This window comes from Cebus imitator, unplaced genomic scaffold (assembly GCF_001604975.1).
Source record: "Cebus imitator isolate Cc_AM_T3 unplaced genomic scaffold, Cebus_imitator-1.0 Scaffold243, whole genome shotgun sequence".
NCBI lineage: Eukaryota > Metazoa > Chordata > Mammalia > Primates > Cebidae > Cebus > Cebus imitator.
The window spans coordinates 1,047,500-1,061,663 of record NW_016107558.1 but is presented as its reverse complement, the minus strand read 5'-3'; the positions used below and the strand labels follow the sequence as shown (position 1 = coordinate 1,061,663).

General features: G+C 42.5%; 1 protein-coding gene and 1 long non-coding RNA gene across 6 annotated transcripts in view; both read right to left on the bottom strand.

Annotated features, from left to right (window-relative positions):
• LOC108282542 overlaps positions 1–14,164 on the bottom strand; it is a 51,571-nt gene that overhangs the window by 36,664 nt on the left and 743 nt on the right. The window lies entirely within an intron of this gene.
• LOC119466951 lies at positions 6,373–14,156 on the bottom strand. 2 transcript variants are annotated; one of them, XR_005195462.1, is made up of 3 exons: positions 11,761–14,156; positions 8,265–8,387; positions 6,373–7,139 (listed from the first exon to the last, which is right to left on the bottom strand). XR_005195462.1 is itself a non-coding variant. In XM_037727882.1 (3 exons), exons 2-3 carry the CDS (start codon positions 8,384–8,386, stop codon positions 6,860–6,862), a joined length of 402 nt encoding a protein of 133 aa, XP_037583810.1. In that variant the 5' UTR covers position 8,387; positions 11,052–11,738; the 3' UTR covers positions 6,373–6,859. The 2 variants fall into 2 exon arrangements, 1 of the variants encoding a protein (XP_037583810.1); XM_037727882.1 differs by lacking the exon at positions 11,761–14,156 and adding an exon at positions 11,052–11,738.

The window sequence follows — 14,164 nt, the reverse complement described above, 5'->3', positions numbered from 1 at the left end:
GGAGTGACCCTGTTTCTCCACATCCCTGCCAACATTTCTTGTCATGGTTGATTTTTAGTCAAAGCTAGAGATCCAATTTGGAACAAAAACTGACAGAAAAACTTTTACATTTAATACCTTGTGTTATTTTAACATTACCTGGAATTTTTAAATACCAGATCCCTTTGATTTAAAAGCTACAATTTAAATGCTGTGTACTTTTAATAAATTACTTAACATCTCTGAACCTCAATTTCTTTAGATGTAAAATCTATCCCTGCAAGTACAGAACTATATTAAAGGGATCATATGTGTAAAGAACATAAGATACAATAGATGCTTTGTAAATGCAAATCCCCTTCCTATACATTATCTATTTGATGATTTATTCTATTAATATTTTTATTCTATTAATTCTTTTATTCTTTCAATAAAATATCTTTCCATCTAATTTACTTTATTCTATTAATAATATACATGCTTTTTCTCAATGCATTCCCAGCACCACTTGTTTGGTTTTGTAGCTTTTTCTCTCCTCCATTCAGATGAATATGAATATTGTTTAAAAAGTGTGTTAACATGATAGAACAGAATCAGGATGATATTGCTTTCAAAAACAAATTCAAACCCAGCTCTACTGCTGTATGAACTTAGGCAATTATTTTCCATCTGCAGTCAACAATACTGGTGGTTTTATCTCTTCCGTCTTTAGAATGGACGGAATCAGACCTGCAATACCTGCCCTACAGAGATGCTGAGTTCAAATGACAGAAATATGTGAACATTGATTTGCAAACAGTGAAGAGCTATACCACTACGTGATCAAGAGAGTAAAGCTAGTTACAGAAAATGAAGTCCACTGCACCTAAGCTCTCATTCATTCTGTCACAGAACATCAAGGTCAAGAGATAACAGGAACCACAATGATTTCTGAGTCTAGGAGAGTGGTGCCCCAAGGAATGGGGTGCCAGAAGATTATAACAAAAATCATATAAACAATCAGAAATGAGTTCATTAAATGAGTTCACTAATAGTTACACTATAGGTAACCATTGACATCAACACCCTTGGTTCATCCTATGTTGACAGCTGCCTTGAGCTCATAAGGTAACCTCAGGGAAGAGGGAGCTCTTGACCACAGAGGGGTTGACAGTGGCCTTCTCACAAGCTCACAAGCACACATGGCCTGAAATGTGTTACAATTTTTCTGGCTCAGTTAGATGGAAACAGATTATATAATCCAGTTTTAACTAATCTTCACCAAATGAACAAGCGGTTTAAAAGATTCCTGCAAAGAACTTTTCCTTAAATATGATTCCAAGAAGGCAGACATAAACCATCAACAGGAAAATGGCAGAAGTGACACTGGTCCTCCTCAGCCACAAAACAAGACAGAAACACTGACAACATGAATCCAAAAGTAAATCAACCAGAGGATTCTTAAACCACCAAGACTATTTGAAATGTGGGTTTACAACCACTGTTGATGATACTGAATCTTACCTTAAAACGTTTAAACCTTCTGACTAATTCTTCTTTTTAATCTTATCTCTTTTTAGCTTATTTTTGGCACAGGTTTGTAATGTACATACCAGTAAAGATGTACAGATGTATAATTTGCAAATAAACATACTTAAAATGTTTTACTGTTGGGGTACATAATAAAAACAGTAGGGGAATCATGTACCTATTTCTTTAAGGTGTTATTTTCCTCCACTCTAGACGTTTGTTTCAGGCACCCATAGACTACATCACCAATGACAAAGGTGACATTAAGCTAGATTTCCAGTCACAGACCAGTGGGTTGTCATCACTAGAACCATCTTCTCATACCTTTCAGGAGCTCTAACGAAAGCCGGAAGCCATTACCTTCACTCTGTCAACCCTGAGGGCTGGGAGCCAATGCAGGCTCCTCATGCAAATCTCCAAAAATGCTGTGGGCTGCTAGCATTCCCAAGCTTAGTGGCTCTCAAGAAGGTAACTGTGGCATCATGCCACTCTAACATTGAGAGCTATGCCAGGGGGAACAGCTGACAATGACTAAGCACTTACGCTATGCTAGCCCCTCATGTGAGTTGCCTCACTAAGTGTTCACCACAGCAACGTGACAGAATCTACAATTATTATCCACCTTTTACAGCTATAGTAACTAAAGCAGAGAATGGTTACTTTCCCAATATCGCACAGCTGATAACTTTTGTAGTCAAGTTGAGACTGTGCCTCTGACTTCAAGGACCTGCTGTTAATCACTATGTTATGCTGCCTTCCATGCATAGTAATAGCTTTATGGAATATCATTATGAAGATTTCTTTACAACAAAATTAATTTTTAAAATTTGTCACATTCTACATATAACCTTGCTTCCTCTTGGGATCAAAATATTTACCAGAACACATAACTGATTTTGTAATATACATAAAAAGTAAATTATAATGATATTTATGGAAATGATTTTTACACACAGATTTTGAAAAATGTAGCATACCAATTCTTAAAACAATAGCTTTAAATCCTTTCTGACACAAAGCAGACATAATATAAATAACAATACAATAAAATATATACAGCTTACTATTTACTCAGTTGTGTCTGACATTACATGTTAAAACTTCCAGCACCCAACGCAATGAGAAAAAGTCAGTGAGTGCATGGTACAATTATTTCCAAATATTCAGATAGTTAACAGTGATTAGAAAAATCATATGGACAGCTGACTGAACCTTTCGATCATTAATGTAGCTATATTAATACCATGTGATATTAACGTTTTTAGGTAGAGAAACGCCCAGTGAGTTGCAGCAGCCACTCTTAATTCTATGACTTTTTAGTAAAATACAGCAAATGGAGGCACTAGATGAAGGAAAAGAATGGCAATGTCAGTAGAAAAATGCTTCTGAGGGCAGGTTCTTCTACATGGTTGTGTATTCTTGGCTGTGTAAGTTGAGGACTCTTGGGTTTCTCTTCTCAGACGTTCCCCTTATAAATACCTAGGTCAAAGAAGAGTCCATAACACATTGACTCAAATGCCACCTTGTTACCATAACTATTTTACCTTTGATAAACCATCGTGTTTATCTTTATAAGCACTTCATTAAGTAACACTCTGTCTAAAAAAAGAAAAATTCAGTGTTCTAAAAACTAAGCAATTCAACATTCCAATTAAATACATAAATTTTGTAATAAAGTAAAAATAGTCACTTGATTAGATTCTGTAATTTTATTACTGATATCATCTTTATTTGAACAGCACAAGTTGCATAGAACTTAACAATGTTTGGAAAGGCAGAAAAAATTACTAGAAATGTAAAGAGACAGTTTTCTGTTTTATTCAGTCTAGATTAATAACAGTTAAGTTGCCATATTTCTTTCAGAAAAAGCTTTTTCACTTTTTTCTCAGCAAGTCAGACTTCACAGAAATCATCTCATGGATATAGTTTATTATTCCAATTTAATCCATTTGAAAAAAAAATCAGTGCTTTTTGACACCAATTGTTACACTATGCATTCATTTAGAAAAAAAATTATAGTAATAAAAAAATTCTTATATTTTATGCGAGTATTAAAAATCACAGCAGCTAATATTGTCCCATATAAAAGAGTTGACATATATTTTCTTGGTTGAATTTCTTCTTCCAGTAAAAAACAATGTAAAAGCCACTGAATGGAAGAAAATAAACTAGCAAACAAAAACAATTCAATGCGTTTGGATCCAACTTGTTACTTACCCTCTAGTTTATAGACAAAGAGAGCCAGTTCCTGTCTAAGCAAACTTTCTTTTTTAGATTTTGTTTCTGTATTACTCCAGTCTTATTTTCTAAATTCCTTTTTAAGCCATCATTTCAAACCTGTAGTTAGAAAACTCCTTGCTCATTTTCTGATTTTTTTTTTCATGTTTATATGTACCACAAGCAATCTCATAGGAAAACTGCACTTTTTGGTAAATTCTGCAGAGGGTAAGCAGTCTGTCCAGGGCACTGTCTGTTTGTCACCCAGCACAAATAAAGAATCGCATTACTTACAAAGGTATTAGGAAAGTGCTCCCAGCTGAAAGCATTTATCCAATTCCAATTGTTATTTGAAAGTCTAAAATACTAAAGACGGTATTATTCCAGGAGCTACTGTTTAAAAGAATGCCATGCCTATTCAGAGAAGAAAATCAATATTTGAAAATCTGAGTTGGTTTAAAAAATAATAACTAGGAATCCAAAAAAGAACTCCTAAAGAAGCACTTATATGCCAGGCACATGTTTTTAATTTTAATAACATTGGTTTACCTAAATAAATATGTAGAACCTAATTGTTCTCTGTATGTTCATATTTTTAATACTATTCCATTTTAGTGAGTTTGCAAAGAGGCTAATAAATAATAATGTAGAAAAATATGTATTGGTCAGTACAAATTTGCTATGGTTTATGGGCACTGCAAAATGCTGTGTTGAAAACAATTCTGTTAAAAAGTAATTGAAAACTGCTCCAATTTTAAAAGAAATAAATGTAGCCATACCATTATGGGATAATGTCAGATAAAAAGTAATCATGTTCTCTCTACAATTGTGTTTGCTGGCATTTATATGAGAATAATAATGCTTTAAGATTATTTTCATAGTTGTTCACTTAACATGGGATTAACATCAAAATCTGTGTAATTATTTCAGATCACCCATTTGAAAGTGGTATGGCAAAACACGTCCATGGTTAAGACACGTTAGCAGTTTTAATACTAAACAGATTAACATACATGAAAGTGATATTATAATTTTTTGCATTGAATAATGCCCCAGACCAATTTTTTCCGTAAAAATAGAATTCTTATGAAATGGTATCCTTGGTAGCGACTGCTTCCTATTTCTTGAAATACTACAGCAATTGGTTAGCTACAAAACTGTGTAAGACCTATATACCTGAGCATGCATGACAATATGGATTCAAAATATTCCATGGCTTTGTCATTGCACAATTTTGTGGAAATGATTATTTCTAAGGTTTTACATAATATTGAGAACCAAAATATTGCAATAGGAGGGTGATACAGAATAGTGAAAATACAATCCAGGTGGGATTATAAACCAAGAACTTTTAAAGCGTGAAAGAGATTGCTTATTGGCCACAATGGCTATGAATTTATTTTATGACCACCAGCAAACAAATCTAGGTCCATACCTTACACATTCTCAAATAATAAAGAAGCACATTTTGATATGTACTCCAGAGTGTCATAAAAATATTTCTCTGCCTCAGCTTCCCATTTCTAGAAGTTGACATGAGAAGAAAATGGGTATTCATTTGGAAAGTAATATGAAGTTGTAACATAATTACCCACATCTTGCCCAACATTCTTGAATTTTTGTGTGAAGTAGACTTCACATTCAAAACCTTATTATTTGACAACCCTTGTTACATATTACATGGGTCGGGGAGGGGCCTGAAACCTTAGAAATGAAATAGAATGTAGCCTATGCAAGTGCCTCCCCCCAGAGAGGGAGATTATGTGTTAGAAGGCAGAATCTGTACAACTTCTGCTGTGTCTGAAAAGGGGGTGGGAGTGCCAGGGATGTAAATCGTGTTGTTTCCATTTATGCAGAGAGAATCCATAAAAAAGAGATTTATTGTCATATTTTCTTTTTGAAATATAGCATTTGTGTTTTGTTTTGTATCTTTTACTTTAAAAGTGCTCCTCGGTATAGAGCAGAGTAAATATTACAGTTTTGTTCAACAGCAGCCAAGATGTAATTGTCTGTGAAATATAAGGCTTACGACCTGATCTGAGTTCACTACTGTGCTACTAATACAAACTAGGCTGGCCTAGAAGTGAGCGAACGTACCCGGGGGCTGATTTACACAGAAGAGCCGTCTCCAAAGAATCAAAAGTGGGTCGGGGACAGCCCGTCGCCTGCAGGATCCCATCCAGAGGGCTAGGAGCTTTATTCTTCCTGCAGCAGATTTAAAGTGACTTTGTACAAAAAGTGAAACTAGAATAAACAGCTGTGGAAAATGTAACAAATCATGCTAGCCGTTGAACAGCGAGGGCGAAGGGAAATCCAGCAAACCGCCAACATACTCTGGAGAAAAATGAAACGGAGGTAGAGGAGAGGGGAAAGGGGGGCAAGAAAGGAAGCTGGTAAGGACACGACACTGGTTTCCAAACGCGAATCACGCACTTTATTGTTGCGTGTAGCTCAGTGGCAGTCAGGAGCCTGAAAAGTGTGTCCTTCAACACAGCTCTGCGTGCCAGCGGCCCTGGGGTGCAAGCGAGGCCCCTCTGCCCCCTGCCGCGGTCCCCAAACCCCAGCGCGCGCGCCCCCCCTCCTCCCCGCAGTGACTCCGAGGGTCCCCAAACCCCAGCGCGCGCCCCTCTCCTCCCCGCAGTGACCCCGAGGGTCCCCAAACCCCAGCGCGCGCCCCGCTCTCCTCCCAGCAGTGACTCCGAGGGTCGCTTCCTCCACCCGCCCGGAGCGCAGAGGAGAGAGCCAGCGGCTGCAGATTTGCCCCAGTGGCACCGCAGCCACAAGCCAACCCGTAATTGCAAAGCAAACAAGGCTGAAATATTGGATTGGTCTCCATCGTGACAAGATCTACGCTCTTGCCGCCAATCTGTTTGTGCAGCTCTATTTAAAGGCACTTGATTGAGGAAACGTTGAAAATAGCGGCGAGGGTTTCCCTAATGAGACCTCAGGAGGGAAGCGGCGGCCTTCGCCCGGCACGGCACCGGGGGGCTGCGAGGTGAGGGTGGGAGGCTCGTGGTTAACCCCTTCCTGCTCGCTTCGGGCGAAAGTTCCTCCGAGATGGAGCTGGGGGTCCACCCTGCCCGGAGTAGTGACCTCTTCCGGCCTGAGCGGCGGAGAACCCGCCTAGGAGGAGGCTGAGGGTCACAATGAGAATTTAACCAGGATGGAAGGGGCACCCCAGTGGCCATTGCAGAGGCTGGAAAGCAGGCGGCCTAAATCCGGGGTTCCGCTCTGGTCGCCTCCGGTCCCTGCCCCGCCACACTCCAGTGCCGCTGGCCGCAAGGTCTGAGGCCCTGGGGATCCCCGCGGAGCCGCGACTGACAGCTCCAAGGCACCGAGGAGGGGTGGTGCCCCCCACGCGAGTCGAGAGAGAAGCTGCCCTGGTGGGCGACGAGGGCTGGCACCCATCGCTGTCGGGCTGGGTCTTCAGGCAGCTAAAAGGAAACGGAAGAAACCAAAGAGGCAGGAGGAGAAAATACAAGAATTCTAACTGAGCGCAACCTGCTCTGGCTTGGGCTTTGATCCCCTTTAATCTAGCCTGCCCACCCCAGGTATGTGTCGTTATCGCCATCATTCAGATGGGAAACCAAGACTTAGGGACGCCGAGGTGCTTGCCAGAGATCACTCAGCCAACCGTGGGGTGTCTAGAGTCGGCCCTGCCCAGCTCGGACTTGGAGCTCAGGATCTTGGGAGTGGGCATCAGAGAGGCCAGGCTGGGGCTGAGCCTCCCTCTCAGGGCCAGGGGAAATCGATGCAGACCCAGTGCAGGCCCCACCGAGCCAGAGGACGGCTTGGAAATGGAGATCTCTTCCCTAGTGGGTGGCAGCTAACTCCTGTACTAGTTCTAATTGTTTTCCAAATAAAGCAACTAATCTTATTGCAACTGGAGGAGACGGGATTCACCCGATTTCCCTTAGTCATTCCTTTTATATGGGCTGTCTAAACACCTCCTTGGTGTAATGCATTGATTGAGTTGTCAAGAAACCCCGCAGTCACAGAAGGTGACACATGCTTGCCCGAGATCTACCCCAAAGAAAACAAGTGACAGCACCAGGAAGGAATTGAGAAGCGAAGACTTCATTTGGGGGGAAGGGGCGGGGAAAGAGAGGAGAAGCAATATCTGGAGAAGCTCCCTGGGGGAGGTAACATTTAGGCAGGACCTAGAAGGAATGAAGTGTGGATTCTCCAACATGGGAGAGAGATGGGTTGTTTCCCAGCATACTGGCAAGTTGAAGAGTGCCAGACCCACAGCTGGGAACAAGATAGGAGTCACATTTTCATTCCCTGCTGCCGTCTCCCAGCTGCCCTCCTCATTTAAGGATTGCGTTGACCAAATGTTGAGCCAAGGTTCTAATCCCTTTTAGTATTGAAATCCTAGGGCTTGAGAGTGGACACCCAGCAGGTAGACTTTGACTGTCTAGAGCCCTGGATTTAGACCAAAGGGGACCATCAAGGGCACAGATGGCAAAATGGCACTAGGGGCGCTCTCACCAGAGCGCCTAACTGCTAGAGCCAAGCATTCCCGTGCTTTTCCCAGAGGGATCTCATCTGAGATGTACCTTGGCCAAACTGCAGTTCGTCTTTCTGGAGTCACAGGCAGATGTAGACTGGGAAAGTGAAGACCCCCAGGGGGTGGGGAGGACTGGTTCCAGTTATACTTCCCCATGAATGATCTGCACATTCTGTCAGCAAAACAAAAAAGCATCAGTCACACCAATTTAGTGAAGTCTCCAAATGTATTCTGAATGAAACTCTGCTTTTTTTTTTGTACACAACCCAATTTCTTCATTTGAAGTTGGATGCTTTGCAAGCAGAATGCAATTCCATTTCTCATTCCTCAAAGTTGTGGCCTGTGTTAACTTAAGGGGGCACTCACGCAAGTATTAAAAAGAAAAACCATTCTCCTCTGGAAAATGGAGCAAAGTAGCACCTCTCCAATCATGGTGCAGATATATAATCTGCAACAACAAATTAGCCCCCTAGTGCTGCGCATTTCCAGCTAGCATCCTGCCTTCTCTGTTTATAACTTTGCTGCCTGCAATTATTTTTATTTTAATTTTCTGTCACTTTAACAGAAACCAGAGCCTTTTCTTTTAATGTTTTGTACACAACATGTTCATTTTGATAAGATGTTCTTTCCTATCCTCTTTTAGCTTGCCTTCCCTTGTTTAGAGTTCTGTATCAGGCGTTTCTAATATTTCTCTCTCTTTTTTTAAGAACTTGTCCCTGTCTTGCTTTATTTGTTTGTTTGAAATTTAGTTTGAAAGGAGATCAGAGAGAGCAGGAGGGGTTTGTAATAAGAGAATGACCGAATGACCCAAAGGCTGATTATCTATCATTAACTGGAGACTCGGTGTACCCAAATTACCAGGGAGACCTCAGTCTGCCGAATTCTTACCCAGCCAGAAAGGCAAGACTGGAATGCACATACTGAAACAGGCTCATGACATTGCAATGGAGGACACAGTTCACGCAACATTTTCTTAAGGACTTTTCCTGCAAAACTCAACTCAAGTTCAGTAGATACATTTTTTAGTTTCTGATATGTTGTGTTCAGGTTAAAGTCTCTGCCAAAAGATTACCTATAACACTTCTATAACTAACTTTTTTTGTGTTGTTTTGTTAACAGCAAAATTGCAGTTAATTGTCTAAGCTCCAGAGAATATTGAGAAATCAAACCAAGCTGCTTTTGATCTGCTCACACTGCTAAATCCAAGCCTTGTAAAAATTGAGGTTTGCCATTAATATTGACAATAAAAGTGTTTCTTTTTGTTAACCTGAAACCTAACCATCCTGGTGTAACTCCCCTGTCTATAAGCAAGGGCCCTGGAATGATGTAGGAAAGGTTTGGAGGAAACTGTCAGAGCTAAAGAAATCCATCTATGTGAATTTGAAAAGGAGGCTATGGAACAGAACTTCCCAGGAATGCAACACTACAGTTAAAACTAGGAATGTCCCCGGGCCTCAAGTCAGAAGCAAATCTTTCAGTAACATAAATGTTTTCTCTCCCAAGCCCCATTTTAAATTGCCATTTGCACTTGTATTTTATTCTGAACCCCATAATACATTGCAAATTAGGTGAAGACCATTACTTACTATTTCCATAGAACACATATGCAAAATCACACTTCCTTATCTGAATGTTGAGTGATTTCTTCCCGGCTCGGCTTGGAAGATAATATCACTAGTGTGCATGCAATTTGCTTGAAACAATAATTTGAATGAGTATTTAACATAAATCCTATGGGATGTATGTTCTCACACTGGTTTTGCTTTAAACTTTGTATTTTACTACAAAGTAGCAAAGATCAGCAAAGCTTAGACTTACTGTACCTCTTAGGACTAGTATAATAACATTAATAATACCTTCCATGTATCTACATCATGCTGCTTCTTTGAGGCCTTCATGGGGTTATCTTATGGTCCCTTTAGTCTGAATAAGTACTCTAGACTTGCAGACACACTTGGATACCTGGCAAAATATTTAGTTGTCCCTTATCGATGAAAACCCTCCAGTGCATCAAAAGATCTATCAGTTAATATGGGGATCTAGTCATTGATTATTTAGAAAGAAAGGAAAATTCTAATGACCGTGGATATTAAGATTTGTCTTAAAAGACTTCAGTGTGAACCAGAATTTCGTTCTTCCACACTAGTTGCAGATTCAGTGATGGGGGAAGAAAACACCTTGTAATCCCAAATGCTGCTAGGGGACAAATTACAAGGGAGAAACGGAGAGAAGAAGAGGGAGAGGGAGGGAGGAGGGTGGAGAGAGGAAAGAAGGGAAGGAGGGAGAGGAGAAAGAGGAGAAGGGAAAGTGCAGACACTAAGCAACCCTGATTTTCTCCACCGACTTAACTGTTTTCTAATCAGAGCTGGACTGAAGGATTTATAAGCAATCAGCCCCTCCACGGTCATCTTTCAGCTGAACTAGCCCCTCCCCCCTCCATCTCTCCATGTAGGAAAGGAAAAGGAAGAGGATCCACTCACTAAATACAACACTCCCTACCCCAAAATCCAAAACCTGCTTAAAAGAAGAAGGAAAAATCCTCACAAGACACAAGGGCAGCTTTTCCTGCCCTTCCTTTTTAAAAATAGTCACGCAAATCCAATAGAATTTGATTCTGCTTTGCAGATGTGTGCTTTGAGCAGCAGCACATTCCTAGAGCCACTTTCACTTGCTATGTCTGTAGACAACCATTTCCCAAAGGCAAACAAGAAAGGGAAGGATTACACAACCCCAGTTAGAGGGAGACCCTTGCCACCACTCAGACAATATGCCTTGTTCTGGGCGTCCTAAACATCCTGGGACTAAGTGGATAACATGTAAAATGACTCCACCCCACCCTGGTACAGAGAGGAATGCAGAGCCATCACAGTGTCACAAGAAGCACCGTCCTTGGAGCAGGTGGGCTGAGGTGACATCCTCAAGAACCTCTTGCTCCTTCTGTCACCTTCCAGGCTTGATGTTCTTTCAGAGGTTCTTAGCATGTTCTGAGGCTCATCTCATGTAAGAGGATTAAAGATTCTGAAGGGAATGGTCAGAGTCACTTCCACTATGTTGGTTAGAAAACCAAAGTGAAACGAGATTTGAAAGACGATGATGAGAATTGAGCCATAATTCCCATGAATATAAAATGTGCATTTATGACCCTTTGGCCTGATTCTTTTTGGGTCTAGTTTATTTTGAGGTCTTGTGAGCAAAACAGAGGATAAAAACTGCCCTTGCCTTTGAAATAATAAATACCCTGAGACAATCTTTAGTTAAAACCTAACTGAAGACTTCTTAAAATTAGTTTAAACCAGACTGATATTTTAAAGTATAATAATATCTCACAAGACCGAAATGTTAGCAAGGGCGTGCTCAGTCCCTCTGGTGCTCTTCCAATCTTTTCCAGGGAAAGCAGTAGCAGTGATGGCAAAGAGACGAGTGACATGAGGAACAAAATAAATGTTTGAACCTGAATCTATCTGGCTGAAGGTAGATGATATGCACAGCACTATAGGTGCACTATCAACTACAATGAAGACATAGTATCCCAAACCCTCACTCACCCCAACCCAGGCTGCCTCCTTGTGAAGCAGTTTCTGGACCCAGATGAGACCGGTTTCAGCCAGCCCTCAGCCTCCAAGGAGAGACAGAGAAGCACCCCTAGTTAGAATTCTTCCACAGGCATGCAGAGGAGCCCCAAGCAGGCCAGTTTCCTGGGTCTTTGAGTACTTCGAACCTGTACACCAGCGGCCACACTGGTGTAGCTCAGGTGTGGGATCCCCGTGCTGACCTCAGGGACTGTGCCTTTCTCCCTTACTTCTCCCACATTCCCTCTCAACACCAACACCACCCTCTCCTTCATCGCCACCACTACCACCACCGCCGTCACTACCACCAGGATGCCCGGGGAAACCTAAATTGGGGGCAAACTTGAGATGGCATCTTTTGCTTCCCATCTTTCCAACAGAGCATGCTAGCCCAGTATCCTGGAAAACCTGGAGCAAAATAGGCCACAGGACATTGCAAGAGAAAAATGGATCTGTTTGTGCATTTAGGGTAGAGCTCAACCAGTCAGGACCAGCCTGGCCTCCCTGAGTCAGTTACTCCAGTGGGGATACCACTAAGGTTCACCCATTTGTCCCCTCTCATCAAGCCACCTTTCTAAGGCAGTGGCTTCGGGGTTTGGGTTTCTGAGCTATATCATCTTAGGCCCTTGGACCACAGCAATTAACTGATAATACAGTTAATTATTATCTGTATTGAAAATAATGACACTGCCAGTGAGAACTGATGTGCATCTTTTATGATTTCTTTTTTCTGTATCAAGTTGCTCATTTACTTTACCACTTCCAATGCTATCTGGGGCCATGAAGCAATTCACTCGTTTTTGTTTGTTTGTTTGTTTGTTTGTTTCAATTAAAAGCATGAGAAGGGCTTAAAGTGGCAAATTCTGAAGCCTTCAAAAGTGAGGCACTCACCGCTTGCCTCTGGTGGACAGAGCATCTCAATCCCCAACTCGGCCCTCCTCTAGACTCTTCTTCTTCCCTTAAATTCTCAAAACTCCCTCTGGGCCTGAACACAGCCAACCAACTAAGTTCCCTGAATTTTTATATGTTCCCAGCCCAGTGCAACCTTACTTTGTCTACCTGCTCCCAAGGCCTAAAAGTGTTTTTATAAACAGACTTTTCAAAAACGTATCAAATGTCAGAGAATTGAACTACCAGTATTTACACATTCAGGGTTTGCCTCCGGGTGAAAATGTAAACAAAACCCCCAACCACACTACCTGTATTCTTTCCTTGAAGAACTAGGTCTTTAAAAAGCTCTCCTTGTAGAGCAGCAGATTTAAGCTGCTCAAATCTGCAGACCCACACAAGTTGGGGGTTTAGAGCTGTATGTAGGTCACTATTTTGTTCCCAGCTCAACTGCAAGCCCCTGGCGCTTACCAAGGAGCCTGGTTTCAGTTACTCCCTATTCTGCCTCAAGGCATTGAATGCTTTGCCGGGGGTGGTGGGTGGTGGTGGTGGTGGGTGGTGGTGGTTTGAGAATGTTAAACCCTTACATAGAAATGGAATGGACCCTACACAACTCTCATCCTGGGCTTTTAAGTCCTTCTCTCCTACAGGGCAGCTACAGCAAACCTAAATACATGTCTTTCTCAAACCTGCTGCCCAAGACTCTAGGACTAGTGGAGGGCAGGGCCTGAGTTCAGAGTCAACCACAAAGCCAATGGGGCGCCCTCCACTAGCACTGATGTCGCCTTCCAGCCGGAACCACTTTGTCGGCTGCGGCGAGCAAGGAAAGGACCGTCCTTGTGGAGTCCTTCAGGTGGGGTTCGCCTTGCGGCCTGCGGCTGGACTCTGCCCGCCTCCAAAGGGCGATGCCCGAAGTGGAGTCTTTGGTCTCCCTTGGGCTACCCTGGCCTGCCCAGCGGCGAGCCCCAGGCCGCCCCGTCCCGCGCCAGCGCCCCTCACACTGTCCTCGCCTCCCTCTAATTTACAGCCGGCGGGCTCCTGTTGACACTGTTTTCCACACCGAATTCCTTTGGGTGGAATCTATATATACACATCAGCCTCCCCTTTCGGCTAGGGCCAAGCCTGGGGTGATTTCGGCTCCTGCCATTGACCACCCGCCCTCGCCCCTCGCCGCACGCGAGCCTTCCCAAGAAGCTCCCACCACGCGGGCGCTGCGGCCCGGGTGCCCCGCGGCCGGTGACTTACAAGAGGAGATCCATTTTCCGTTATAATGCGTTCAAGATCAGCAAGGCCGGCAGTCTAAACATCCACGAGCCGTCCTCCCGGCCTGCCTCTTAAACTGGCGTTTAATGGTTCCCCTTCGATAACTAAACCTGCTTTCCACAGATGCCCGCTTTTATGAGGGAGGCAGGAATGCAGAGATGTATTTATATGTTTGTTCATAAAAACTGGAAAATAAGCTCTGAACACGCTGTAAAAAATATTCAGTTAC

Coding starts and splice junctions, on each gene's coding strand:
- LOC119466951 (XM_037727882.1), bottom strand. CDS start 8,386: ATGTGCAGATCATTCATGGGGAAGTATAACTGGAACCAGTCCTCCCCA. Junction 7,140..8,264: donor CGAACTGCAGTTTGGCCAAG/GTACATCTCAGA, acceptor GTTTCCTTTTAG/CTGCCTGAAGACCCAGCCCG.